Source organism: Lutjanus erythropterus, chromosome 19 (assembly GCF_056507025.1).
Source record: "Lutjanus erythropterus isolate fLutEry1 chromosome 19, fLutEry1.hap2, whole genome shotgun sequence".
Classification (NCBI taxonomy): domain Eukaryota; kingdom Metazoa; phylum Chordata; class Actinopteri; order Lutjaniformes; family Lutjanidae; genus Lutjanus; species Lutjanus erythropterus.
The window spans coordinates 18312679-18339807 of NC_139335.1; the positions used below are offsets into that span (position 1 = coordinate 18312679).

At 39.6% G+C, this 27129-nt stretch overlaps 1 protein-coding gene across 6 annotated transcripts in view; it reads right to left on the reverse strand.

Moving 5' to 3' along the window:
- Nucleotides 1-1555: 1555 nt before the first annotated feature.
- LOC146309632 (septin-9-like) overlaps nt 1556-27129 on the reverse strand; it is a 108521-nt gene continuing 82947 nt past the window's right edge. For 5 of the 6 annotated variants that reach the window (XM_084744126.1, XM_084744129.1, XM_084744127.1 and 2 more), the window contains 9 exons: nt 13053-13262; nt 10369-10497; nt 9961-10042; nt 9566-9703; nt 6546-6663; nt 5448-5543; nt 5173-5269; nt 3159-3210; nt 1556-2681 (listed from right to left, as the gene is read on the reverse strand). In XM_084744126.1, coding sequence (XP_084600252.1) covers nt 2540-2681; nt 3159-3210; nt 5173-5269; nt 5448-5543; nt 6546-6663; nt 9566-9703; nt 9961-10042; nt 10369-10497; nt 13053-13262 — 1064 coding nt within the window. In that variant the 3' untranslated portion in view covers nt 1556-2539. Of the gene's footprint in view, nt 2682-3158; nt 3211-5172; nt 5270-5447; nt 5544-6545; nt 6664-9565; nt 9704-9960; nt 10043-10368; nt 10498-13052; nt 13263-15404; nt 15505-27129 lie in introns of those variants that run through there. The other variant, XM_084744131.1, reaches the window with a different exon arrangement.

Genomic DNA, 27129 nt, shown 5'->3' on the forward strand with positions numbered 1-27129 from the left:
TAAAATGTAAATAAAAACAGAATGCAATGATGTGTACATTCTTTTGGACTCGTATTCAATTGAATAAAGCTCAAAGACAAGATATATACATACAAATGTTGGAACAGGGGCAACAAAAAACTGGAAATGTGAAACGCTCAAAAAAAATTTAAAGGTAAACAGGCTGACTGGTAACTGGTGATAGTATTATCATTAGGTATTAAAGGGCCATCCTTGAATGGCTCAGCTGTTCTTAAGCATGGAGGGGGTGGGGTTCACCACTTTGTGAAAAACTGTGTGGGCAAAGAGTCCAACAGTTTATCAACCAATGTCCAAAAATACTAAACTTTAATTTAGAGAATTTACCATCTACAATCCATAATATCATTAGAGGCTTTTAAGAGTCCAGAGAAATCTCTGCAAGTAAGGAGCAAGGCCAAAAACCAAAAATGAATGCCTGTGACCTTCAACCTTGCAGGTGGCACTGCATTAAAAACCCACATAATTGTATAAAGGACACTACATGGGCTTGGGGACAGTTAGGAAAAATCTCTCAGATTGTTTTATGGAAATCATGGCCATCGTGTCCTCTGGGCTACAGAAGAAAAGGACCATCCAGATTGTTACCAACAGTAACTTCAAAGCCAGCATCTGTGACCGTATGGAGGCGTGTTTGTGCTCATGGCATCATGGGTAACAATGAACAAATGCTGAAAGGTACATAAAGGATTTGGAGCAACATACTACGCTGCCATTCAGACGACATCTTTTTCTGGGACGTCCCTGCTTATTTCAGCAGGACCGTGTCAAGACACATTCTGCATGTGCCTTCTTGGTAAAAGAGTTCAGGTACTAGACTGACCTGCCGGCAGCCCAACCCGGTCTCTCAATGAAAATGTATGGTGCATTATGAAGCATAAAGCACAATAACGGGAACGGCCGACTACTGAGCACATTAATTCATTCATCAAGAAAAACTGGCAAAAAAAAAATTCACTTTCAAAACTTCGACAATTACTGTCCTCAGTCACAAACAATCAAATACATTAAATACTATCATTAAATACCTTGTTCTTCTTCTGTTTTTATTTATGCTTTACATATACTCCTTTTCTTCGACGTCACAAACTTTTTTGGAATGGGGGTTAGTGTTGTTGGGGGGAAAACAGTGTAGTTATAAAGGGAAAAAGTTCAATAATGGGGAGAAAATTAAAGGAAATCTGAGAAAATATATATTTACAACTTTAATCTTTATTTCTTTAAAATAAGATAAAGGAAAATTTGTTATTATCAATAATACAAGTACAAAAATGCATCAGAACACATAAGAATATACAGGACAGAGCATGACAGTGACAGCTTAGGGAATTATATATGGTTCAAACAGAGAAAGATCCTTGGTATATTATGGAAAATAGAAGAAAAAGTTGGCTGCTCAATGGAAGACTAGACTAGGGGGGGGGGGGGGGGGGGGGGGTTGAAAAATGTCCAAATGTAGCTCAACTTGGCACCAACAAACCTGCTCTCTTTCCAGTTTCAACCAACATGCAAACATCCTCCAATAAATACGGCACCATGATATCAGGGCCCAAAAGCAGGAAAAGTAAGTGAGTGAGTGCATGTGTCAGTAATCTGAATAAGTGGACCAAAACTGATGACAAACATTCACATTTTATATCGTGCATAAATACTTATTCATCTTAAATCACTCTTAAGATATATCTATTAATAAACCATGATATTAATTACTGGGAATTTAAAATGATGTCAGGGGCCTGACATCCATACTCAACATGACATGAACATTTAAAGCAAAACACAGCTTGTGACAAAAAAGATAATGTGCTATGTAGTAACCTTCTTTGTTTCACTATGGGGACAGAGCTGAATGACGCTGCATCACACACACACATACACACACACACACACACACACAGGCTGGTATGACTGTGTGTGTGTCACATGCTGGCAAAGTGCTGCCCAGCACTCTTCCAACATGTAGTGAACAAGTGCAATAATGAATATCATCACCTCCCACATATGTTGGTAAAGCTGTGTGCATAAAGACAGAAAACTGTGCTTCTGTTACGGCATGAATTCTTATAAGCACTGATAGAAAAAAAAAACATAAAACTTGAGAAAAATAAAAGTGGACGAGATTAACATGTTATTGATTAAGGCAATCCTGACATTAAATCCTGATATTAAGCGTCAGTCTGTTCTGTTTGGCAGATGCCTAATGTTCGGCACCACAAGTGAAAACCACAAAGTTTAACTGTAAGATGTGGAAGCAGGTAAAAATCAAGCTGCAGCACATTACAAAGAATCAAACTTCTCTTCACCCTCTTTGTCAGCGATAGTGAGAGGATAATGTTTGTTAATGAACAGTCCATTCGGCCGCCAAAAGTCACTGAAAATAAAGTCCCACTGGCAGGCTTTTAAGTTTCTGTCCCACCTGTGAGGAGGAGCTGGATGGAGTGGAGGGAAGACTGTCAATGAAGTCTCATTGTAAATGAATTATAACCCAGTCGAGGTCGACTGCAGTGGGACACGGGGTCGTCTACATCTCATGAGCGGCAAGATGATGTTCTGGGATACCGTTGGCATGAGCCACCACTGTGTTATTCTCATTGAGGCGCCTCACGCGATACATTTCATAATGGATGCTGCTGGTGATGTCCTTAATGTTCTGCATATGGGTCCTTGAAAGAAACACATGCACACAGCCATAATTAATAAAAGAGACACACTTAACAATAATATCCACAGCCCTCCTCTGCTCAAAAGTGTGTTTTGCTGATTGTTTGATGTGTGATGATGAATGTACAGCGTGCAAACTGTTTTCACATCTATCTGCTGAAAGGGAAACATTTCTCTGAGATATCACTCAAACAAAAGAAAAGGACTGGCATGTTTAAGTGTTTTTTTGGGATCCAAAAAAACTCAAAAAGTCATCCTTTTATTGCAACAGGATTGGTTACTAATTTGGCAATAACAGGATGAGATGTGTAGTATTTATTTCTATAACTCGTTATGTTTTGTAAATGGTTTAATTAACATTAACATTTAAGCAGAGAATTTTATATGTCATAAAACATGTTTAGAGGAAATCTATGAACACAAAGACACAAGGCGACATGAGAGAATTTAAGACTGTTATGGAGACAAAATGTCCTCACCTGATGAGGAGATCCCGTAAATAGGCAAACTCACAGTGGGCTATGTTCTCAACTAAAGGACAGAGAGAAGTTATGAGTTATCAGAAATAATTGAAAGCGAGCTAAAACAGGCAACAACAGGGGTGACTGGTGAAAAAAAGTCCCACAGGACAGACAATGTTTTGTTTCTGAAAGGTTTCCTTAACAATCCACCAGGTGGAGTCAGTGATCTCAGTGTGATCTCCCTGTAGACGCCGATGCATACTGATGCCCTCAACCAATAAAGATCTCTGTTACTAACTTCATGTACATAGAGTCCTTTTGAAGAGATAAGAGACTATCTGCTCAAAGACGTGTGCGCATGTGTGTGTGTGTGTCTGCACAGCACACTCTGCAGGAAATGAAACTTCCTTAATGAGATACTTGATAGAGGGGTGGTGCCTCCTGTCTGGAGTGGATAACATAATTAAATATTGAAAGACAAATCCTGCAGTAAGAATGGATGTTAACAAAACACACGGCTGCGCTGGTACTGCTGGCCAGCTGATGAAGATAAATAACATTAAAAAAGCAAATAATACACAATCAACCAATAATCTATTAGTTGTTATACATTTCAACAAAAACAACTATGAAGTTTTCCTCTTCCTCTCCTTTGTGAACATCCACAGTGTGTCCTTTGTAATACAAAAGGGGACACGTGGAGTGGGGGAACCAAGTAAACAAATCAGGCCTCTTCAGACAGACTGTATCTGCTGGAGGCCTCATCCAGCTGCACGGCACACGACACCAGTCTGAAAACTGAATGAAGCATTGTTTTTATTGACTGACGGCCTCAGTGAGGTCTTTACCCAGCTCCCTTTTGTCTTTTCTCCTCAACAAAAACACTTCCCAATTAGTTATGTGCATTCTGACACATTCTGTCATGGAAGTGTCTTTCAAAGTAAATTTCAATGGAAGAAAAAAAAAAGGAAAACAGCAGGGCTGCCCCCTGAAAGTCGCTGATTCAAATCATTAGCTGGAGTCAACTGAGCTTTTCCAGACTACAAGTCGTTTTTGTTTCTTTTTTTTTTTTTGTCCATCAGTGTTATTACAATAACAGGATAAAAAAACATGGAATCTTACAGAAATGCACAGTGACAGCATTTTAATTAAGAACTATCAATAAAGGGAATCATGAATATATTTTTTTTATTAGCTGGTGAATGCGTTTCATTTTGTTTAACCACAAACAGCCTTTTTATTGCTCTCGCCAAACTAACCAGATCCCCTTTGAAACACTGTCATTTTAAATCATCGTTGGCTTCATTCAAACTCAACTGAAACCAAAAATGTTTCAAATTTGTCTTCTTGCATTTCATTTTGACTGGAAAATATTAAGCTGAGTGTCACTGAAGTGCTGTCTCTGCAATTTTGGATGTTGTACTGATTTGGCTAATATTTCAATTATTAGTTCTGTATTCGCCTTTTTAAAAAAAAATCTTTTATTAAATTATTACTTAATGAATCATTTTGCATTGTCATCCATACACACCCTTCAGTGTATTATATGGAGATTTAGGAGGTGGGATTTGCCATTAGTTTATTTGTATTATTATTATGATGTTTTTGTTTGTTTGTTTGCTTTTGTTTTGTATATCAACATTGTGCACACCATTACTGTTTGTTATGCGTAACAGGATCCTCAATAAATATTTGATCACAAAAGAAAATAAAAAAATCACTGTTCAAACAATCACAAACTCTGGTTTGCCCAAAATTAACCCTTAATTAACGTCATGAAGAAGCATGGAGTGCTTTTACTTTCAAATCTGAAGTTTTCACATCACATATGATGAACAGAGGCATTAAAACACAAATCTTACTGGTAACACATACTTATATAAGCTAAATTTGGAGACACTGAACTGAAAAAAAAGAAAGAAAATGAATCATCAAATATTTGTATTATGCTGCCAAATCTGATTCAACATGGAACAGCCCTAGAAAACAGGGATTGGAACTAGAGGAAAGACGAGGAGAACGAGAGTTATACCTTCAATGGTTCCCCACTTGGTTTTCCTCCCCAGCAGCCTCCTGCCATTGACCTGGTACTCCTGGTCGCTGCCCACCACAGCGAACGGGATCATCTCCTGTTCACAACAGACAATGGAGTCAGAAATGATTTAAGTACATTTAAAATGACTCTGAGTGGATTAACGATGGCTGCGCTCTCTGGAAAGGCATGTCTGAGCATAAATGAGCATAATAGCGTCGCATATCCTGCTGCATACATCTGTTAGGACCTGCGCTTTGAAATGATCCCCTCACCCTGATCTTCTCGTTGATCATTCTGTCCTCGGCATCCTCGTCAAACTCTTTCTGAGGGTACACGTCAATCCCGTTGGCTCGCAGCTCTTCCCTGATCTGGTGAGAGCATGTTCAAACATAAAGAGAAACAAAACAAACTTTTAACCCGCTACAGTTTTCAAAGGATAAAAGCTAAGGCCTTTAATTGCAGGAGTAATTAGACAGACATGCTTGATGCAGTCTTGAGAGACATCAAACAAATGGACCTAAATCTGCGCAGTGTGCAGATTAACGTGGTATTAACGCTAATCTGCATTCTAATCTACTCCAAAAGTTTGGGCTTAGTCGTTAATTGCTCCCTGTGTACAAACAAAATAAAACACCTCACAAGATCGATGCCTATGCATAAACGTGTGCACACACACACATATACAAACACACACAGTGTGCACACTGCACACATAAACCAGAGGGAGTTTAGCCTCCTCATTGCTAATGAGAGGAGGGGAAATCCTGAAATCCTTGAAAATGCTGCCAATAAAAACAAAAATGAACGGCTGCAGCCTTATTAACTGTGTGGAGGAAGTGTAGAAGTAAAGGGTGAAGAGTGGGAAAGAAAGACAGAGTTGCTCTTGAGCTCTAGCGGGAAAGTATCCATGTTTTCTGACTATCCAGAGAGTGAGTGGAGAGTACAAGAAAGAGCCACCATAGAAAACCACAGGAACTCATCCCATCTCCAGTTACTGCACCACAAACATGAAAAATGCAAGTATGAAGAGGGAGACAAACAGAGGATGTTTCAAGATTATGGAAGTGGATTTAATGTTAGAAAAAACAAGAAAACAGAAGAACAGAAATTAGTGCTTCTGCTTGAGGTGGTGAAATAAGTTTGTTGTATTGCTCCTTTTCACTATTGCACACTTGTCACCAAACCACTTCCATACGACTGCAGTCACTTTTTTTGGAACCAAATCCTCCACCTTAATATTGCTATCATCACAATATGACTTCATAAAACTGTAATATTTCCATTATCATGATATGATTTCATTAATTCATTGTTAATAGAATCCTATTAGAGAAAAACAACAAGAAGACATGGAGCAAGAAAGATGTTACCTTCTTTTTGAAGAAGTCCCTCTCCTCCAGGGTGAGCGTGTCCGCTTTGGCGATGACTGGGACAATGTTGACCACCTTACTGAGACGTCTCATGAATTCAACATCAAGAGGCCGCAGACTGAGAAGGAAAAAAACAACATAAGAGAATGAGAGATCATTAGTAACCACCAATGTTTGTGTGTGTGTGTGTGTGTGTTTTTAAAATTATTGTTAATCTTTGTTTGCTTTGGCAACATAAGCCTTGTCTTTTCATGCCAATAAAGCTCACTAAATTGAAACTGAACTAGAGAGGCCCAGTGTGTGACCCTGGCCTGAGGAACACGCTGGAACCGACCAAACATTGTACATCGTAAAGTCATAAAGATGTAAACTTCGATACAAACAGCCTCATCCAGCATTAGAAATGTACACAGTTCAAAAAACCAAAGAGGTAATCCGTGAAACAATGGGCCAGTGTCGGGGAGAAGAAAACACTGAATTTCTCGTAAAAATCTATTAAATTTGTAGGATTGTTAAAAACAAAACAAATAAAAACCATAATACAATGGAAAAACGCTCTTTGAACTGAACTGAACCAAAGAGGGAGGGAAGAGAAGCAAACATCAGATGTGGGGGAAAAAAAAGATGTGTAACACAAAACTCTTCCACCAGAGGGCAGATGTTACTCACAACTCTTCCAGAATGAAGACACTGTGCCTCCTAACATACAGTATTTACAGTTCCAGCTGTCACAGGTCTGACCTAATCATATATACAACGTGTGTGAACAGCTGCTGGATGAGGATGACAGGACTTGTGGTCAGTTTGAGGAACTCAGGTCTTTCCCACAGTTTGACACAAGCACCTGCATGTGTTTACAGTGGTAGATTCTGGCCTGGTTAACAACACTTCAACACAGACTGGCCATCGTCAACGTGCTGCTTCGTACACTCATGTAAGAGCACGCTGAAAAAGACAAAAGTGCAAAATTGCTTGCATGCTCCCAGACACCCACACAGACTCTTGTCCTTCCTGTCTCTCTTCCATTAGACTTTTAAGGCAAACCGAGCAGCTGCCGGCCAGCCTATGTCACATCTGCAGTGCTGGATCGACATGAAACGTTGCTGGATGAGGCACAGAGACAGGGGGCCATTTCACACCAGCCCCCTGCCTGAGCAAAGACAGGCTGTGACACAAAAGCACAGCACTTGAATGGCACTCTGTGGTCGACTGTGCGTCTGCGTGTGCGTGCGCTCGAACACGGCTGACAATCCACAGCTGCTCAACATTTTCCCAAGACCGGCCGCTGCACTCGACTAGAGTTACACAAACGCGAAAGCTATAAAATGCACAGTGAATCTATCATTTGATGGACACACGGGACTGTGCGCACCCTCCCCCCTCACCTCTTCTGCTATAGTAGAGTAGATCCCGAACAGTGAGAGACTAAACCAGCTCAGTGTGGAGAGGGCGGGCAGTTTATACAGTTCGATCAGAGCCAGATGTGTGTGTCTGTAAGAGATCCAGCAGCAGAGACTGGGGACATTGTGCTGCTTCAGAGCCTGGCGAGAGCAGCCCATCTTTCCAGTGTGTCTGTGTGTGTGTTCTGGGATATGTTGCTTCATGCTAAGCGGAAATGTGCGTGGACATGTGTGTGTTCAATATCAGGGCTAAGAGAGCGGAGAGATGTTTCACATTACTTCACACTGAAAATAAAAATCTGTATCAATGCATGATCTGTGAGCACATGTTCAACAGACTGTTACTGCCAGTAACAATGGCAGTTGTTCTTCCAGTTGATGTAATTTTATTGTAGAGTCACTGAACAGCAAGTCAGGACAAGTCAACTGATAACAAAAGTCACCATGTGTTTCAAATTCAGTTTTTTTTTTAAATACACTTTTTTTTTTTGATACCACCCTTCTGTCTGTACTGAAAACATGAAGCTACTGCTGGCAGCTGTCTGACCTAGCTTTGTCCAAAAAGTGGGAACAAGATGAACTAGGTAGAGCCTAGTGCTAGAACCAGGCAAATTATTGTTCCAGTCTCCATGCTAATGTTAAAGGTAGCTTGTGGAGTTCCTGACCAGAGATTTTTTTTTTTATGATTTTCATTTTCTTTGTCCCAGATGACGATGCACATGCCAGTGCACACCAACAGAGTGCAACCGGCTAGTTAGCATTGGTCCAGTTCCCTCGACAAAAAGTCAATGTGGTTTTTCCATCATATTTGGATTATTGCAGAAAATAAGATCTATGGCAAACATGTTTCATTCAGAAAGATAATCCTTACAAATGAACACAATTTTTAATGAGATGACAGTGGCTGCTATATTTGTTAGCAACTGGCTTTTTAAAAAAACACAAAAAAGCTTTAAAAGACAGCTCACCCCCAAATCAAATCAAAACTGACTTCTGACTTCTTCTTTCTAGTAAAAAAACAAAGAGTTCCACTCTACTACAGAAAAAAAAAATGTTCCTACATGAAATTGCCCAGAATGAGGTCTGTGGATTATCTTGATGATTTTTTGAAAGAGACGCTGGTTTTGAATTTTTTAATATATATTTTTATAACAATGCCAGATCTGAAACTCCTAAAAAAACAGCTTTGCAAATGTATTATGAGGAAATGAAATGAAAAAATACATTCAACACTTTTGTTAGACCTAAAACAATATATACAACATGTTTTGGTAAGTAACACTCAATGTAAATATATAACTCTGGGCCTGATAGTGGTTTCAAACTTCTCATGTAACTCTTAGTAAGGTAGCTCACTAGCACTGATGCCAGTAAAGAAAATGCCTATGCATGTCTACGCAACAATCCGATATCCCATCATTTATTAGCCCCAAAGTGGGACACTGCTACTTCTGAGCAGTGTCCCATACATCAGATTTTCTTCAACCTGAACCTGAGCAATAATATCACATCCATGCAAAATTAAGGCATCAGACTGGGTGTCTCCAAGGAAAACAATGGTACTGGAACATCTCTAGTGCTCATGTGTCTATATTTAACCATGTTTGAATGCGTCCTCACCAGTGTCCTGTTGGGGGGATGAAGTATATGCAGCAGTGGACTCTGGAGTCTGGAATCCTCTTCTTCCTGTTGATGTTGATCTCCTCCTGGAGGTACGCCTCGTACTGGTCATTAATGAACTTCATGATGGGCTGCCAGCTGGACCAGGGCAGGGATGAATAGAGGGGGATGATGAGGGGGAAGTGTAACGGGAAGAGATGCACAGATATAAACGAAAAGACGGAAGAGACAGAGAGGCAGAGAAGGAAGAAAAGGGGTAGATGGATAAGATGTAGGGACACAGGAACAGGAAATGTCAAGACAACAGGAAAAGAAAGGGAGGGTTACAATCTGGTTAGGCACAATTTAAGTCTTGTTGTTTACATAGTCAACACAGTGTTGGTAGAACAGCGCACCAGTTCTCATTGTTGATCTGGTCTCCAAAGCCTGGTGTGTCAATGACTGTCAGCTTCATTCTCACTCCTTTCTCTTCGATATCTGCACACAAATAATGTTTATAATTAGTAATCTAGGAGAATTAAAAGGATAAGGTACTTTAAATATTGGAATCCGAAATACTTTGGGCATAATTAAAGTTGCTCCCATCAAAAGTAGAAAAAATATATAAGATTAGAGAAAGAAGAAATTAAGAAGGCTCTAAAAATTATATATTCTACTACAATAATGCAGACAACACGTCAATAATAACAAAATATACAATATGATGTATGTAAAAATTGATTGGGTGTTTTATTTGACAGACACTGACGGACAGAAAACTCAAGAGGCACAGAGAAGAGTCGCGTGGTTGAAGAGTTCCATACCATGACTGATGGACTTTATTTCGATTGTTTTGGGGATCTTCTCCTGGGCTGTGGCCAGCACCGACTTACGGCTGACTTTAGACTTGAACAGTGTGTTCATCAGAGTCGACTTTCCCAGGCCACTCTGTCCTGTAAGCACACAGTCGGAGAGGCAGACAGTGAGAAAGACACACAAACACGCCACAAGATTGAAAAAAAAATATATTTTACAGTGACTGCTTATGCTGCAGGTACCCAGCGGTCTACACGTCATAACACTGGAGCCATAAAAAACCCAAACAAGATTCAGTGATTATTTTACCACGACTCGGGACGACTCCAGGCTGTCCGAGGCAGTGACAAGCTGCAGGTGTCTGTCTGCACAAACACTGCCAGCAAAGCCATCAGTACACATGACAACAACCCAAACACGCCATCAGCAAGACAGATTGGACCCTGAGGTTAACTGTCTGTTTCTCAAACAGTCAGGAGGCTTGGATTAATGTGCACAGAGTGACCAGACATAAAGAATCATCTGCACATCGCAAACCTACATGGAATTTTAACTAGTTATGCCTCTACATTACCTACATGAGCAAAACAAGACAATTGGCTATTTCTATATTGTTATTCTATATATGCTCAATGATAACAGAGACGTAAGGTAGCACTTTTCCTTTGCTAAGAAACACACAACACACTAACATCCCCACAGGTTAATGAAGAGGAGTTTGGAGGGGCAAGCTGAGCAGCGAACAGTCACAGTTCAACTTCAGGTCAAGACCTTTTCTGATTTATGGAGACGCACACTCAAACACAGTCATGTGTCCGGGCAGTCAGCACCACAGGTTACATGCAAACATGGATCTTTACAAGCACCAAAGCATTGGCAGCTGCAAATTATCATTGAGGACATTAATTCCTTGGTCAGAAGAAGTGATCATCGCTATCAGACCTAAAGCTTTGGCAGCACTGATGCCACAGCTTTCATCGTTTCTGTGACAGCTGCGCTTCCCAAAGTGTCTCGGTCCAACATTCTCCAACTAACAACCATCACTAACAGCAATCTGGAGCCAAAGTCTCACGCTTGCACATGTGGTACGCCACTGACATGCAGATTTTGTTTAAAACTGTGATTTAACACATCTGGTGAAAACCTTTTCTTCCTGATGAGGAGCAGACAAACTCATTAGCAAACAAAAACTGACTAAATATGTTCGTAGTATCGATGATTAAAATGCAAACAACACCTCGGCAAGATTATCCATGTGTTTTTGTGATCAGACACAGACTGCATTTTCCCTTCCCTCTTTTGCACCCATTTCTGCCCAATAAAAACTTTGAGTACATTATTTTCACTGTTTGTTGTCATGGTAATACAGCTCTTAGTCATCTACTATATATGAAATCTTAAAAAAAGCTCTCTTGAACATAAAGATACACACCCAATCATCCAGTTCTACAAAGCACCACTCTTTCTAGCACTGAATATAATTTCACCTGAATGCAAAAAGTTTGTTTTCCATTGCCTCCTAAACTCAATCTCAACCCTGAGGCTTCTTCTTGTGCAAGTTTTTTAATTTGAGGATGAAACACAGACCAACCGGCACGACATCATCCAGAGGAGACACACAGTAGGGAGGTGGTGCGGGTTTTATGGTGCCCTGTCTACTGTGAGGTAGGTGTGTGTGTGTGTGTGTGTGTGTGTGTGTGTGTGTGTGTGTAATTAGCTCTTGTTTTAAAGTCTGATCACAGCGATGAGGACTCAGTAAGAAGTAGAGTTCTGCCTGTGTGTGGCTGCTTATTAAAATAAGTTTGAGGCCTCTGTTTTATGTCACAGCTTGATTAGAGAGAAAAAATGAATAACAGGACACATGTTATAACAGCTGACTGAAGATGTTTTGAGATAAACATTGATTTAAGTGTAATAGTAACCGGGTTGATGCATGTAAAATGGAATATACAGTCTGCATTTGATGACAAGGCTCAGAGAAAGAGAGAGAAATCATCTCCATGATTAAAATCCACCTTTTCACTCTACAGTATGTTATTATGCCTGCATGCCAGTAATGTCAGGTTTTAAGTATAATTCCTGAAACAAGCAGATATATCCATTAACAACCATCCATTAGAAAGAATCTCAACATTTAAAAAGGTACCATTCTTACTGATCCTTATTTTCAAAAAATAATAATACAATGCTGGATTATCATACTAAACGTGCCCAAAGTTTCAAATAACGAGGTTTAAGTATTTAAAAGTGATTCCTGTATTGAAAAACTCTCAGGTTTCACTCAGGATTATGTTTGTGTTTCATATGTCTCTCCTAAAGTGCTTTTTTTGGTTGTGAAGGACTTTCACATGTTCTGTTTTTTCCTCTGATGTCTTGCTGCTGCTCAACTGATGGACAGGTCCCCTTTAAGTTATATTTCATTAGTCCTTATGGAGGGATTCATTCTCTCTGAGCAATCCTACCGTAAATATCCACCCACAGCCTTAGTCGGGGGAAATGGCAGGAATATTTCTAATGCCTAAAAAGCACATCTTTTGCATGCGTGTGAAAGGTAAACAACCAAAGATTTGAGCCTAGAAAAGTCTGGCTGTAAAGCAACTGTGCTGTCTTACACATGCATGCTTACTCAAACCAAATCTGGACAATGGACTTAAAAACTTAAACTAGCTAGTGTACAACGTTCACTACTTACCCACAACCATAATATTCAGCTCAAAACCCTGCTTCATGGCCTTCCTCCTCATCTGCTCCAGAATGGCATCAATCCCCACATAACTGAAGTCCACCACAGGGCCACCGGCCTTCTCCCCGTACAGGCCACCCACTGCTGGGGGCACCACGGCCTCCGGCACCACCGCCTCAGACATGGCACTGCTGCTGTAGCTGGGAATCACCTCCGGCCCTGATGAGAGAGAAGGTTGAAAGATGAGATGAGGTGTGATATGAAGGGATTAAGAGTATGAAGGGAATGGGGGTGGAGATGAGTGACAGATAAATGTCTGATTAGCAATGGTGCGAATATGACAAACTGGTAATGTAAGTAAGACGAGGAAGTGATGTGTAAAGCAACAGTGACACAACAGGTCAGTGACGCAGCCTCTGACTGGTCGATAGTTAATCAAAGGCATCATGGGCATCATGGGATTGCCAGTGGATGGCTAACACCAACACAGAAAAAATGATAAACAACCACAGAAGACTTCAGTGGATTTATCTTTATGGAAAAAAAAGACACTGCAGTTCAAGGCTGTATTACAAAGCTACGATGATACGATCGCACCAGAGCTGCCTTGTAAAAGTACAACAGTAGCTTTAGTGTTAGCTTAATGTTTGCCTTTCCTGCTCATTTTATTTGGGGCTAACCCCCATCACTTTTCTAGCAGTTGAGACATGACAGGTGAGACTTTTCTTACTGTTGGGAAGCTGCAGCATTTAATAACTGACAGACTGTAACCTGTAGTATATTTACTGCCAGACTGACAACTAAGTGCTAGGTTTAAGCTAAACTAAGTTTAAGCTTTTGCTCCACTGTGAGGAGCACTGTCTGCTGCTCGCTCTCTGTCCCTCCCCTGCATACGGCACACACATGCTACGCACCGTCCTATTTCTTAAGGAAAAAATAGATACTAGTACCAATACCAGTATCATCAAATACACTGTGCTTGACTTCACCACGCCAGAGTCTGTAGGAGTTGTAGCTGCTGCAGTAGTGAGCCAATCACACGTCACATTTATTCAACGAACACAATAGGCACCAAAAAACTTGGTAAATTGCCCACACATCAATACTTTAGTTGCACCTGCTGGACAAGTGTGACCGAAGCAGCTGATAAATCTGTTTAGGTGTTCTAGCGTGTTTTTTAATCAAACAACACACACACCTATTAAAACGACCTCCATACTTTCAAACAGAGGATGGCTCGTCTCCTGCCAACACAGACTATTGACTCAACAGGAAACTATAACAAAATGTACTCTGTGCTATTAAAGTGCTTTGCACTTGGCAGGAAGTTATCCCTGCAGTTTGCTTTGGTAATGATTAGCTTAATGTCCTTCTGTGGAATGCCTTCGGATGTATGTCCAATTCTAGAATAAATATTCAACATTTAATATGTTCACTCAGGTATGTTAACATTCACGAATATGCATGCAGAAAATGGTTGTAGCTCTGCTAAACAATGTGTTAAGTGAGCGTAGGTGAAGAATTTACAGTGTGTGTTTGTGACTGCATGTAAAGTCATTCATGCAGCTGCTACCCCTCGCAAGGCCTCCCTTTCCCTCGCTCTGCACGGTGCAGTGTTACTGTCCTGTTAATATGAGGGTGGAAAAGAGGCTGAAACCTGATCTACTCACACAGCTAGCCGGGGTCACACACAGAGTATCTAACGATACCATTGCTGGTGTTTTACTAGGAAAAGAGACATCCATCCAATCTGTGGTGAAGGTGATCAACTGACCAACGACCGATCTACAGTTCGGCACTACTCTTGGACTTACTGGCAGTTTAGAGACGCTGACAGCCGGAATATGGACACCACAACATGCTTAATGGAGCTAACGGTTAGTTACAAAGAGAATAATGGTGTAAAACTGTTATTCTATCCAACATCAAAATTGTATTGCAAATGCAATATCAATCAAATTTTTTTCTACATCATTCAGCCCTAGAACACACTCACATAGCTGAACTGTAGGCACACACATGTACAAGCACATGAAAACATGAACACACATACACAATGTCCGTCAGCCCAAACTGGCTGCCAAGAATCAGACAGCTATTGGATTCTAGCTCAGCCATTAATTTTACTCGGTAACACTTGGCCTGCCATGAGGAGAAGAAGTCCAGACAACTAGCCAGTTCACTCCTATCACTCAGGGCACCACAGACTGGCACCGCGCTGATTAATGGAAGAAATTCAGTGAAGAATAACACTGCTGTGGAAACTGAACACAAGCTCATGTTCAGCGTTGAGTCTTGCTTTTATAATGTGCTCCATTGTATGTGTGTGTGTGTGTGTGTGCATGTGTCATAGAGACCCACCTATGGAAGCAGCTCTCCTGGCCTCCTTCACCACTTCCCCATCCTGTTCCAGCAGTCAGTCAGCAACTTACTGCGACTTACTGCCCTCCACCTCTCTCCTCTGCACCTCCCACATTCCCGTACCTCTGCTCGTGTCTTTTTCTCTCAACCTCACCCTTTCCTCTCTCCCCGCACGCTGATTCTCTCTTATCTCTCTTGTCGTCGGTTTCCCCTCTACGCTCCATCTCTTAGTTTTCTATTGTCCCTTCTGTTTGACTCACCGTCTTCCTCCCTCCCCTTGCTCATCGGGCTTTTATCTTCAACATTTGTCATCCCTTTTCAAAATTTTGATTTCATTTATCTCTGCCCCATGCAGCTCTTGTTTCTTTTTATCCTGCACTTGCCACTATTTATGTCGGTCTTTCTCTCTCGAAAGCCATGTGCTGTAAACAGATATGTTGGCTAGGGGCTAGCACACCTTGACAGACAAGTCTGCGACTACTGAGCCTAACCTAAAGCAGAATACCAGCAGAGATTCAAAGGGAAGGGACATAAATGAATGAATGGGGTTCACACACACTTGAGTGGTAGGCTCAGTGTACTCAAATATCATGCAACAGCAGCTACATCTGCAATATGCTAAAATAAAATAACCCTCATCCTTCTTCTCTTTTAAAACGATGATTAACCTGAGGTGACATCTTTTTCCAGAGCTCAAACAGTGTACTGATTAACAGATTAGTTGTTTCACAGAAACTTGATCTGCTTCTTTTCTTCTTTTCTAGGAAAAATGCCAAACACTCAAAGGTCCCAGCTTCTCAGTCGTGAGGATTTGCTGCATTTCTTTTTGAGACTAAATTGAATATCTTTGGATTTTGTGTTTTGGGACAAAACAACACTTAAAGACATGACCATTGTGGCAAACATTGCTCAATTTTTTTTATATATATTTTTCTGTCATTTTGCTGACAAAGAAATTAACTGATTATTGATTCACCATCCACTGGACTTTTTTAATTAACACCCCACACACAGTGCTGGTGCATGAAAAGACACTGAACACTAGGGTTGCAACTAACTATCTATTTTCATTGTCGATTAATCTGTAGATTGTTTTCTTGATTAATCTGTTAGTTGTTTGGTCTATAAATATGATCAGTGTTTCCCAAAACTCAAGGTGAGGTCCTGAAATGTCTTGCTTTGTCCACAACCCAAAAATATTCAGGAGTGAAGAAACCAGAAAATAGCCAGATTTTAAGTAGCTAGAATTGACCCGTTCTTCTTAAAAGCTCAAATAGATAAAACAATTTTAAAAATAGCTGGCGGCTAATTTAATAATCGCTTATTTGACTAATCGTTGCAGCCCTACTGAACATTGTTTTTTGTCTGCTGCAAGCCAAATTTCAGACAAGACAATAAAGTTTGAAGTCTTGAATGAGCATTCAGATCTTTTTTTTTTTTTTTTTTTTAATTGTGTCACTTGAAACACATGGTACTATAAAAGTATCAACACAGTAGTGTTCTCACCTATTTTATTATCAGTGTAAGTGTAAAAATAAGGTATAATGGATGTTACCTGGATTCATCTAATCAGTGATAAACTTGGTCATGACCAAAGAAACTCCCTGGGACACATTATGTATTTTAAGTGGCTCTGTGATCTGGTGCCTAATCTCAATTACATTTTTGAAAGCTTTATGTGTCCAAACCAATGCAGTACCTTTTTTTTATGTGAGGTCTTGTCCTGAAACAAGTGGCTCATTTCCTTGTAGGGTCATGAGAACAATGCTAACCACATCTATTGTGTTAACAGGCTGTCTCTTCTGTTTAACAAATAGTAAGCACACACCAATCTCCTGGCAAGAGTGGAAAAAAACGAAACCCCCAAAACACAGAGTGAATGGAAGCGAGACAGAAAGAGTGTCTAACTATCTGTGAATCCTGCATCTTAACTAGCTGGTCTCCCAGATAGAAGCAGCGAGACTCTTCAAGGCATTGTTAACTGTCCCTCATGAATGCACACAGTCCCTTTTGCCCAAGTCAAAGTAGAGTCAAACACTGTAAACGACTTGGCAAACACACAACACGCACAGAAAGAACACAAAGTCCTGGACCATTACTGTGGGAAACCGAACCAAACAATGAAAATAAATCACTTTCATTACAGGTAGTAAACAGTTTCAGTCCTGCCAATTTCAGTAAACTACGAATCTGACAATGCAGCAGTGTTGATATAAGAATGTCAAGCTGTAGGTACTGTGCCATTTCTGTTGTTTTGACACACAATAAAAGCCGCCCGGTGAAGGACTCGCAAGGATAGACGCCAGTATTCTTAAGCACTGGACCAACAGGCCACCAAGCACATAAATTTGGTGGCCAAAGTACATTTTTTGTGGTCCAAATGTGAATGTGTCTAAACAATGCAGAGAAGACAATCTGACACAGCCTTTGTTAACCGTGACACTGCATTACTGTACATCGTGGAACTGTAATATTGTGCTGGTGTAGGCTCGCAGTAAGGGAATAAAACAGGAATATTTGAGTAAGAATATATATAAAGATGGGAGAAAAATAGGATTCTCTTAAGTATCATGATTCTTCTTTTCTTTTCTTTCTTTCTTTTTTTTTTTACAATTCCTGAACTGCTTTTTGGATTGCTAAATTAATTTTATGTTACATAATTAACTAGCGCTTAGTCCATTAGCTCAATGCTATCACATAATGGTGGTAATATTATCCTAAAAGGACTTACTTTACTTCACATGCTTAACATAAAATTACATTTTTTAAAGTAATTAATTAATTTATTTATAATTACCAATTTGATTTTTCTTTATTTGTTTGTTCTGTATTAATTGTTGTGTGCAGTTTTCAGGGGCTCTATTCATTATGGCTTTTTTTTTTTTATTATTTTTTATGGGACTAGCTTGATGAACAACAGCTAAATGTAGCACTAGCATTTTATTTACTACTTGCAGATGCTGTATAGCAACAATGTTGCTGAAATAAAACTCAGAAAGAGTGACTGACATGATGCACCCTGATGTTGGAAATATCAGTCATGATATACAGTCTCTAGAAGTGTGATAATATTGAATAGCAACATTTAAAAATGACAATATATATTGACTCTGTACCCAAGTAATGTGATAGTATCGAATTCACTCCGGTCCTAATATTTGGTAGCCACGGAGCAGCTTTTTGTGGCCACGGGCCATGGTTAATGAGAAACCCTGACTCAGGAATTGTCTATTGTAAAACATCTGGATTAACTGACCATTTATCAAACAGAGGTATTTAGACGTTCAGGTCTTCCGTGATGCCTTGCCAAAGTGCTGCAGACCTATAATGGTTCTTAGCCAGTAAGCACAGGTGTCAGGAGACAGCTGCTTGGAGCATGACCCTATAAATGTTAAAAGACATTTGACCTCCACGTGAAAAATGTCTGGCTGGTGGTCACCACCCACAGCAGACACAGGCCAGTCAAAACACTGGCCTGACTGAGAAACAACAGGTTCATGCCAGGTCAAAAAATGAACAAGAGCACACTGCATACTGTAAACATGGTCGAAATGGCCAAATGATCCGGCTTCAATATGTCAGTGCTTGGGGTGACTCTCAGCTGAGTCCTTGACTGGTGATGTACACAAACACATGCTAACTCAGTGACAGTAAATACATGAACACTGGATGGTACAACAAAGTTTGCAACAGCCAGTCTGCTGCTTAAAGCTGCAGTAAGCAATTTGAACAGACATAATGCAAAACCTTGTATCATACAGCTAGGCTCTTCCCACCAAATGACGCACCAAATATGCACATGCATTTTACACTTTTGACCTAATTTACAAAATATATTAAAGCTAACAAAGTGAAACCTTACTGACATTTAAACTGAGGTGTTACTGATGTTACGCCAGAGTTGTCTTGGTCACTGTCTTTGTTATGTTGTTGTTGTTGTCATCACAGCTTCATAACACTGTGGTATCTTTACGGTGGTGTAGTTTATAGTTCTTGAATACTGGAAATAATATGCACCCCATGTACTATTGGGTTACTAACATTTGGACATACTAAAAATTCTCATGTGCTGTTTTAGCGTACTAATTAACATTATTAAAGAATTTTGGACGCAGTGAAAGACGCAGATCCGGATGACCCCTGTCACTGTCGCTGTTTAACTATGTGCTGGCTAACCCTGATTGGTTGTTTGATTCAGACCAGGTCCAGTTTAAAAATTTACACTTTAAAAATCCGAGGGAAAAAAAAGAAAAAAAGAAGAAAGAAAACCCCAACACAAGAAGTGGGCGCTCATAGACACTTCTTAAAAGAAACTCTTCCCATGAATATTAAAAGTTATTTCAACCATGATTATAAGGAAATTATTACCTAATGCAACCTTAAATAATTATGCACAATATTAAAGTAAGAACTTGTGTTCAGCCTACAGCCAGTGTTACAGTGAATTCTGTGACCCATCAGAATCCATGACCTGAAGCAGTGCAACTAAAACCTCACATTCAGGCAACACTGTATGAAGAAATATCTGCAATTTATAAGCTGATGAGCTTGTCTTTTGTGCAATCAGCTTATTACTATGAAGGAGGGAGTCTTTTTTTAAAGCAATTTGTTTACTGAGTTTTTCATTTTTTCCCCCTGCAACAAATAATTAAATACAATTAAAACAAACTGCATTAAAAATGAGTTTCTTATGTGACCACAATTTTCCGTCAAAGTTACTACAATGTAATGGTTATTAGTTTGAGCAACATTCAGCATTTTGTATCTCAGTACTCCTCCCACTGGCCTGAAGTCTCCTTTATAAACAGAAAAGGGAGACCTCATGTAAATTAGTACACCAATAAAACTAAAGCAACATTTGAATCAAAACGTGATGACAGTTGTGGGGTTTTCTGCTTGTGTTGCCATCACCATCAGTCAAATCCAACCAAACTACACCCACACAGTCCCAGTGAAGCAGATTTAATACTCAGGATTCAAAACCATGTTTTCAGGGGCTATAAATCACCAACAAGGTCCGCAATGCATCACTGATTTAAGAGTGAATTATTTCTCAACGCTATTTTCTGAAAGGTTTTCCCCTGCATCTGGTCCAGTTATGGGATGGCATGGATAATGTATTTCCTTTGAGTCTGTAAGAAAGCAAAATTAATTTTAGAAATTGGAAAGCAGAGAATGACTCACTGGGCTTGTGTGATCCTGTTTTCAATTACAGGCACTAAAGAATATTTTTTTTTCTTGCTTCCAGGGGTATCAAATTACTTTGTTTTTTGTAAATATGACCAGCAGTCTCCCCTACCACGAAGCATTTTGGAGTGGAGAAAAGAGGAAGGACGAGAGCAAAGAGGAGAAAGGAGCAAAGAGTCAAAAGCAATGAAAAAAAAAAAAGCAAGAAAAGATGAAGTCAGGAAGAGTTAACAGAAGACAGGAGTGGTGGGAGAGCCATGAGATAAAGAGAAGCAAAAAGGAAGCGGACTATTGAGCAAGGGGAGGTAAAAAAGATAAGGTCAGGAAAAGGAGACCAGAGGAAGGAGTGTGTAGTGGAGGAGGAGCGGACGAAAAAGAAAACTGTGTGGGGAAAAGCGTTTGTGATTTATTCCACTGTTGGGCCATTCCTCACTAACTACACACAGACCTCCAAACAGGGATGTAAATACAGCTGAAACCAGCTAAACTTGTCCCTGTTTGCACTGAAGCTACGAAGAACTATGAAGAACGCTTCGACTGTGTCGTCTATGTTTAGGGGAGATGTGGTCAAAACCACTGAGCCATGCCTCAGCTGTCCAGGGTGTTGATCTTGACAGCGTGGCGAGCGGGTCAGAGGTCACGTTCCCAGTTTAGGTTGGAAAAGAACTGCGCTGAGGTTAGTCCCCGTATGACAACCCAGTGGTTTGACCTTCTGTACAAACTGACCTGAATCACAACAGAGGAATCCAGAGAAAAGGACGGACTGGAAACTATGACCGAGAGAAGTTCATATGTAGTGATTCACCCACCAAATGCTTGAAACTCTACAAACTCTTCTCGTTATTTAGACACTCTTGTGGCTGTATGATACAATATGTAGAAAGTAACAACAATTTTCTACTATTTAAGTTTTTTTTTTGGGAGAGCACTCTGCTCGAAAGAAAATTATACAATGGTCTATAAACTCTGAGGATGAGTCATCAAGATGAGTCACACTGTTGTTTATACATGTTATTAGTGAGTGGGCTACATTTAGCCTATATTGTATTATTGTAGTAATATTGAAAGTCATTATAGACAACTGTGTTTTTGTTATTAGTTTTAATAGTAACAATCAACTACTAGAGCCAGACCGATATATCTGTTAGGCAATACTAACAGCTCGATATAGGCCTAGCACAGATATGATGATTTATATAGGTATGGAAAGGATTGCTGCAGAGAGAGACCTAAGACATAAGGTAAGATATAAGTTTTGTTTAGCCAGAAACAGCTGCGTTATTGCTCTTGCCAAACTAACCAGACTCCCTTCAGAAAATCTTAAATTTTAATATCATCGTCGGCTTCATTCAAACTCGACAAAATAAAAACAGCTCTATACACAAATCCCTCCAAGTGGAGATGCAGCTTGAATGCATGGATTTTATGTCAAGTCATATCAAACACACATTAGTGGACTGATCCACTAAATGGGTCGATTACATCTTTGCTCTGGACTAAAATCTTTTTATGGGCCCTCTTAAAAACATCTGCTCCTCTTGTCCCTTATTTACATTCCCAGACAGGACAAAGGAGGTTTGCAGTCTTGTCTCATCTTAACTTGGCTACGTTTGTTTGGACGGTGACCCAGATGCTTCTTCAGAAGTGTGTGGGTTGCTGCAAATCTTACTCAAAACGATAAAAATCAGAAAAGGTTTCTGAGAGGCCCTTCCAATGATTCTTAAGATTACAGTTGATTTTTGTGAGGAGGATATTGTGCAAACACAACTGAAAAACTTGAGAATACAGTGCATGCGATCATTAAATTACATCAAGCCAAGCAGCCCTCCAGCACAGAATCAATTAGATACCCCAGACCACATGGGTCTGGGACAGACCCAAGAGAGGGACATAAACACATGCATGTACACACACCCAAACACTTTTTCCCACCCTCTGACAGTGAATCCCTTAATAAAAGGGGGAAATTGGGGTGGTGGCAATGAAAATATGGCCTGTTGTGTTATTAAAGTCAGAGTGTTTGTGCAGCAAGGCCCAGTTCCCAGAGTCCTCATCGTTCAGCTCTCTGGAGAAATGTGCCCTCTGACCCCTGCAGGGTCCGACTTACTCATCGTGTCACCTGGCACTGGACCATGTGTGTGTGCGCGTGTGTCATTTCAGTGTATGCTTTCTTCTATTCATAACATGTATGATGTATGTCTGTGTACAATATGCAGTTTTCTTACGCAGGTCTTTTTTAAGGTGCATGATAACGACCTGTCGCCTCCTCACAGCAACAAACCAACGCTTCTCGATCTCTAACAGTCTTGGCACTTTGAATTTACAAAGCCCACGTTGTATCCATGTCAGTACAAGTAGCTTCCACAGTTAGTTTGCAGACAGTTGAGAAATGTTTGTAAATTGCAGTAATGACAGTAGAAGCCCACAGGTTTGTCTAGACTGCCAGAGGAATGTGTGCAGTCTCCAACTGCGGTGGTGCACAAGAGAGCTGTTGTCTTTCTAGGCTCTTCAGCTGCACTCTGACACCAAGCAGCTCACAAGAAAAAGGTTCTTCAACTGAAACAAAGTGCATTTTGCCAGGTTTAACACTAGGACTGGGCTCTACCAACAAAGATTAATTCAACCTAAGATAAATTCTGAGCAGAAATTAGCAAAAGTAAGGTCAAAATGAATAAATCCATATTAAATTTTTTTTGCACAATTAAAAACTAATCTCAAATCCAAGTTTAGTGATGCACTTTAATCAGCATGTAGATTATTTGTAGGTCGTACATTTTGTTAGCTAGCTAAAAAAATTTTTTTAACTAGTTATAATCTTGATGGCTCAGCAGTTGTAATTTCTCCTATAAACTGGAACGACAGAAAGAGACGCTTCATAAAACTCAATTAGGTCAAGTCTGTCTCCTAACTATCTGCAACTAACATGATTATTTTTTTTTTAAACCACTTTAAGTTTAAATTTGAAGTTAATACTGGATCAAATTTTAAATTCAAATTTAAAATTTGGTGCAGGTTTTGAGTAAAAACAAATCTGGGGTTTAAATTTTAACTTATTTTTTAGCTAGTTCAAAAGTTTGGTGCAACATAATTTAAAGTTAAACGTGATTTGTGATTGGGTTTTAAAATGAATCCTTGTTGGTCCAACTCAGCCCAGAAGTGCCAGTAGTAGTTTCATACCTACTGGACATGCTGTGAGTGGTCACTTTGAACTTTGAATGCTGAACTCTATAATCTCTCAGGAGAAATTCCAAATTTAGGCTTTTTTTTTCTGTTATTCTGTTTTATAAAGTTTAATTATATATTTATCAATGCAAAAACCATTGTATATAGTAAACCATTATGATTTATATGCACAGCAGCCTTTTTCTTTAGAATAACCATCAATGATCCCATTAATTAATCTAAAATAACTCAAAGAAACAGTTAAATGTATTGTCTGTATTTTAACATCTTATGTTAACATGAATAATAACATGATATACATGGGAACATGATATAATTCCCTATAGAGCCACTACAAAAAAATAATCATAGCTTGGGGGAAAAGGCTGGAAACAAGTAAAAAATAAAACCAAAACAAGTGGAAACATCGCTATTTATAGTAAGTAAGGCTACTCTGTGTCAAACTTTAAGAGCTCTAACACAAAATTCTGCAAGTCTTCTGTGTTATTCTAGTGATTAGGACTATTTAGAAATTTGACAACAGTCAAAATGACCGCCTTGACTGATCTAGTGTCAGTCCATAAGGTTAAGTGCTCTGGTTATTCAAAATCTGTGGATTCGATTTCTAACTGAACATCTACATTTAAGGGAGGCTTTTCCACAGCAACACTACATTCCTCACATAAGTGTAACTGCAAGGCATTAATTTTTAATCCTTGCAAAGCAATATTCTAAGCAACCGCCAAACATTAACCCCTGAGTGTGTTTACACAAAAGCTAAATGAATCAGGAAGTTGCCAATTTTCTGAGGCAATTTTCATTGCAAAGAGGCGGAATAATAAGTTAACCAGCTATTATCTGCAAGCTGCTCACTGACAGAGATGTTAAAGTCATTAACCAGGCTGGTAGCCAGCCAGTGTTGTTCTTTATCTTCGTGCGCAGGTCAAAGTGTATCAGTGGAATGGCTGGCTGACAGCTGAGCGTGGGTCCACAGCACCGGGGGGCTCAGGAATCTGACCCCCGTCTTCACACATACCTCACATCAGGGGTGACAGTCAGAAGAAATCAAACTCATATAAAACAGGGTTTTCCACATTTAGTTGTATGACCTCATGAGGTCCGTTGTTTTTAATAAAATTAATGTTAAAATATCTTTTATGCTCTTACCAATACTGTAATATCTGAAAGACGAGACCAAGGCAAGATGGTTGGTTGCCTTTAACCAACTAAAAAGGTGCGTTCGCTCATTCTAAGAGGTCAACTTTCTTTCAAAGTTGAGATGGGAAAGCTTAAGGTCTCCAAGGCCACTAATAAAATGTTGCTGTGTATGTGCGAATGTGCACAAACACGCGTCCATCATTCTATCAACAACACGGCCAGCGGGAGTCCTTCGTCTCTCCGACACACCCCTCAGTACGTCTGTGTGTGAGTATGTGATATAAAGCCTGTCGTGCTGGTCCTCTCCAGGCCTCTGGCGCAGTATTTATGGACTGTGACTGACCCACATACAAAGCTCAAGACTACAACAGCAGACAATACCTTCAACAGACCTCACTACCAACTGGGATCGTTTGCGAGGTCCTACAATGTGTTCAACATGATTTCTGAGACAGTTAACCAAGTGTGATTCCCGTCTTATTCACTTCTCATTTTCTACCATTTGACTGCATGAAATCCAGATTAAATATGAGACATACACTTTAAATACTTAAGGGCTGTTGCTGTTACTACATTATATTATGTTCTGACAGATGAGGGGCAATAAACACTGTTGATTTTGAGAAAAACGCTTTTAGTTAAAGTCACATTTTATTCTTTTGTTTTTGTCAAGTAGATGTAGTGAGTAAAATTCAGTTTTAAGTTCAGTCATAATTTTCTCAGACAGTTTTATGATACTGTAATGGATTTTGCTGAAGGATATTTCTCCTGGTTGTAAAAATTCAAATGAGAAGTAAGCGTATAAGCACTGAACTGTGTTTAGTCATCTAGGCTGAGAATGTACAAGGATGACGCCTAAGTCATAGGTATGAGGGGTGTAACGATACATCAGTCTGGATCAATATATCAATTCAATGTTTGATGATCCAATATGATCAATGTAAACTAAAAATACTGATTTACATTGTTATATCTTAAAGATACAACTGTATTTTGAAATCCCCATGGCATGTCTCCGTCACCGAGGTCTGGAAGAGTTCAGTCAGAAAACTGTCAAATCATAATTTAGTAATCAGACTCCTAACTCGAATCAACTTGAAATTAGATTGTGACAGACTTTGTGATATTGTCAAATATCAATTTGTTGTCCAAAGGATCGATATAATATTGTTTTGTGATGAAACGTCTGATTTACCCTGAATAGATATAAATGCATCGTTACTGGTTATCAGATACTGACAAAAGATAAAATGGGCTTTCAACATATTACTGAGGTCTTCTGCAAAATTGGGCATCATGTCATACTCAGTTGAAAAATGTGTAAACTGTGTCAAGCATTATCTGGGAAACATCACGTTTCACTCTGCATAAAGCTGAAACTAAAACCAAATTATGTTGAACCTTTGCCTAATAAGTTAGCGTCTGAACGAGCTGTAAGGAATCATAAATGACCTTTTAGAAGGAGTAAACGTTTTGCTGTGAGCTTGGCTCCGTTAAATTTAACGACATGCTAACAGCTCGGCAACACACCCTGAATCCACACAGAACTTTTTATACTAACATTATAGTTCTAAAGGGGAGTTAACACAGTCCTACATGTTACTGAGTAAATTAATTTACATATCTGACATTTAGCTTGACTGACACAGCGAGATGGTTTGTTTTCAGGTGTCCAAGACATTTAATCCACGGTGCTTTGTCTTAACTGGGAACTATACATCAGTCTTCTTTCCACCTGAAAGATCACTGGTGAACATCAGGCACTCACGTTTTAAGGGAGCTAGATTTATTAATGTTCTAACATGGTTAATTACTGTGATCTATTTAGGTTGTCCGGCTGAACAGAGCCAACTATTTCATCTCGTATTTACTTCTCAGGCAATAATGAACAGAGATTTTGTTTCATCAGCAACTTTAACATATCTTACGCCTCATGTTTTACAATCCTTTCTTACAATAAATACAAAATGCATGCATCGATGCACTTCCACATATTAGAAAACTCAAGTTATCATTATGAGACTGACCTGCAAGTCTACAAAGCAGAAACCTTATCGATTTTCAATTACAGAGCTCCGGTTACACTGGTGAAATATTTTGCATTTCAAAGCCATGATGCTGAATTCCACAACAGACACATAATCTTACTGCACCGACAGCAACAGACACACACGAGATACAGAAGGTAACGGTGACCTTTTCAGCTCCCCATCAAACA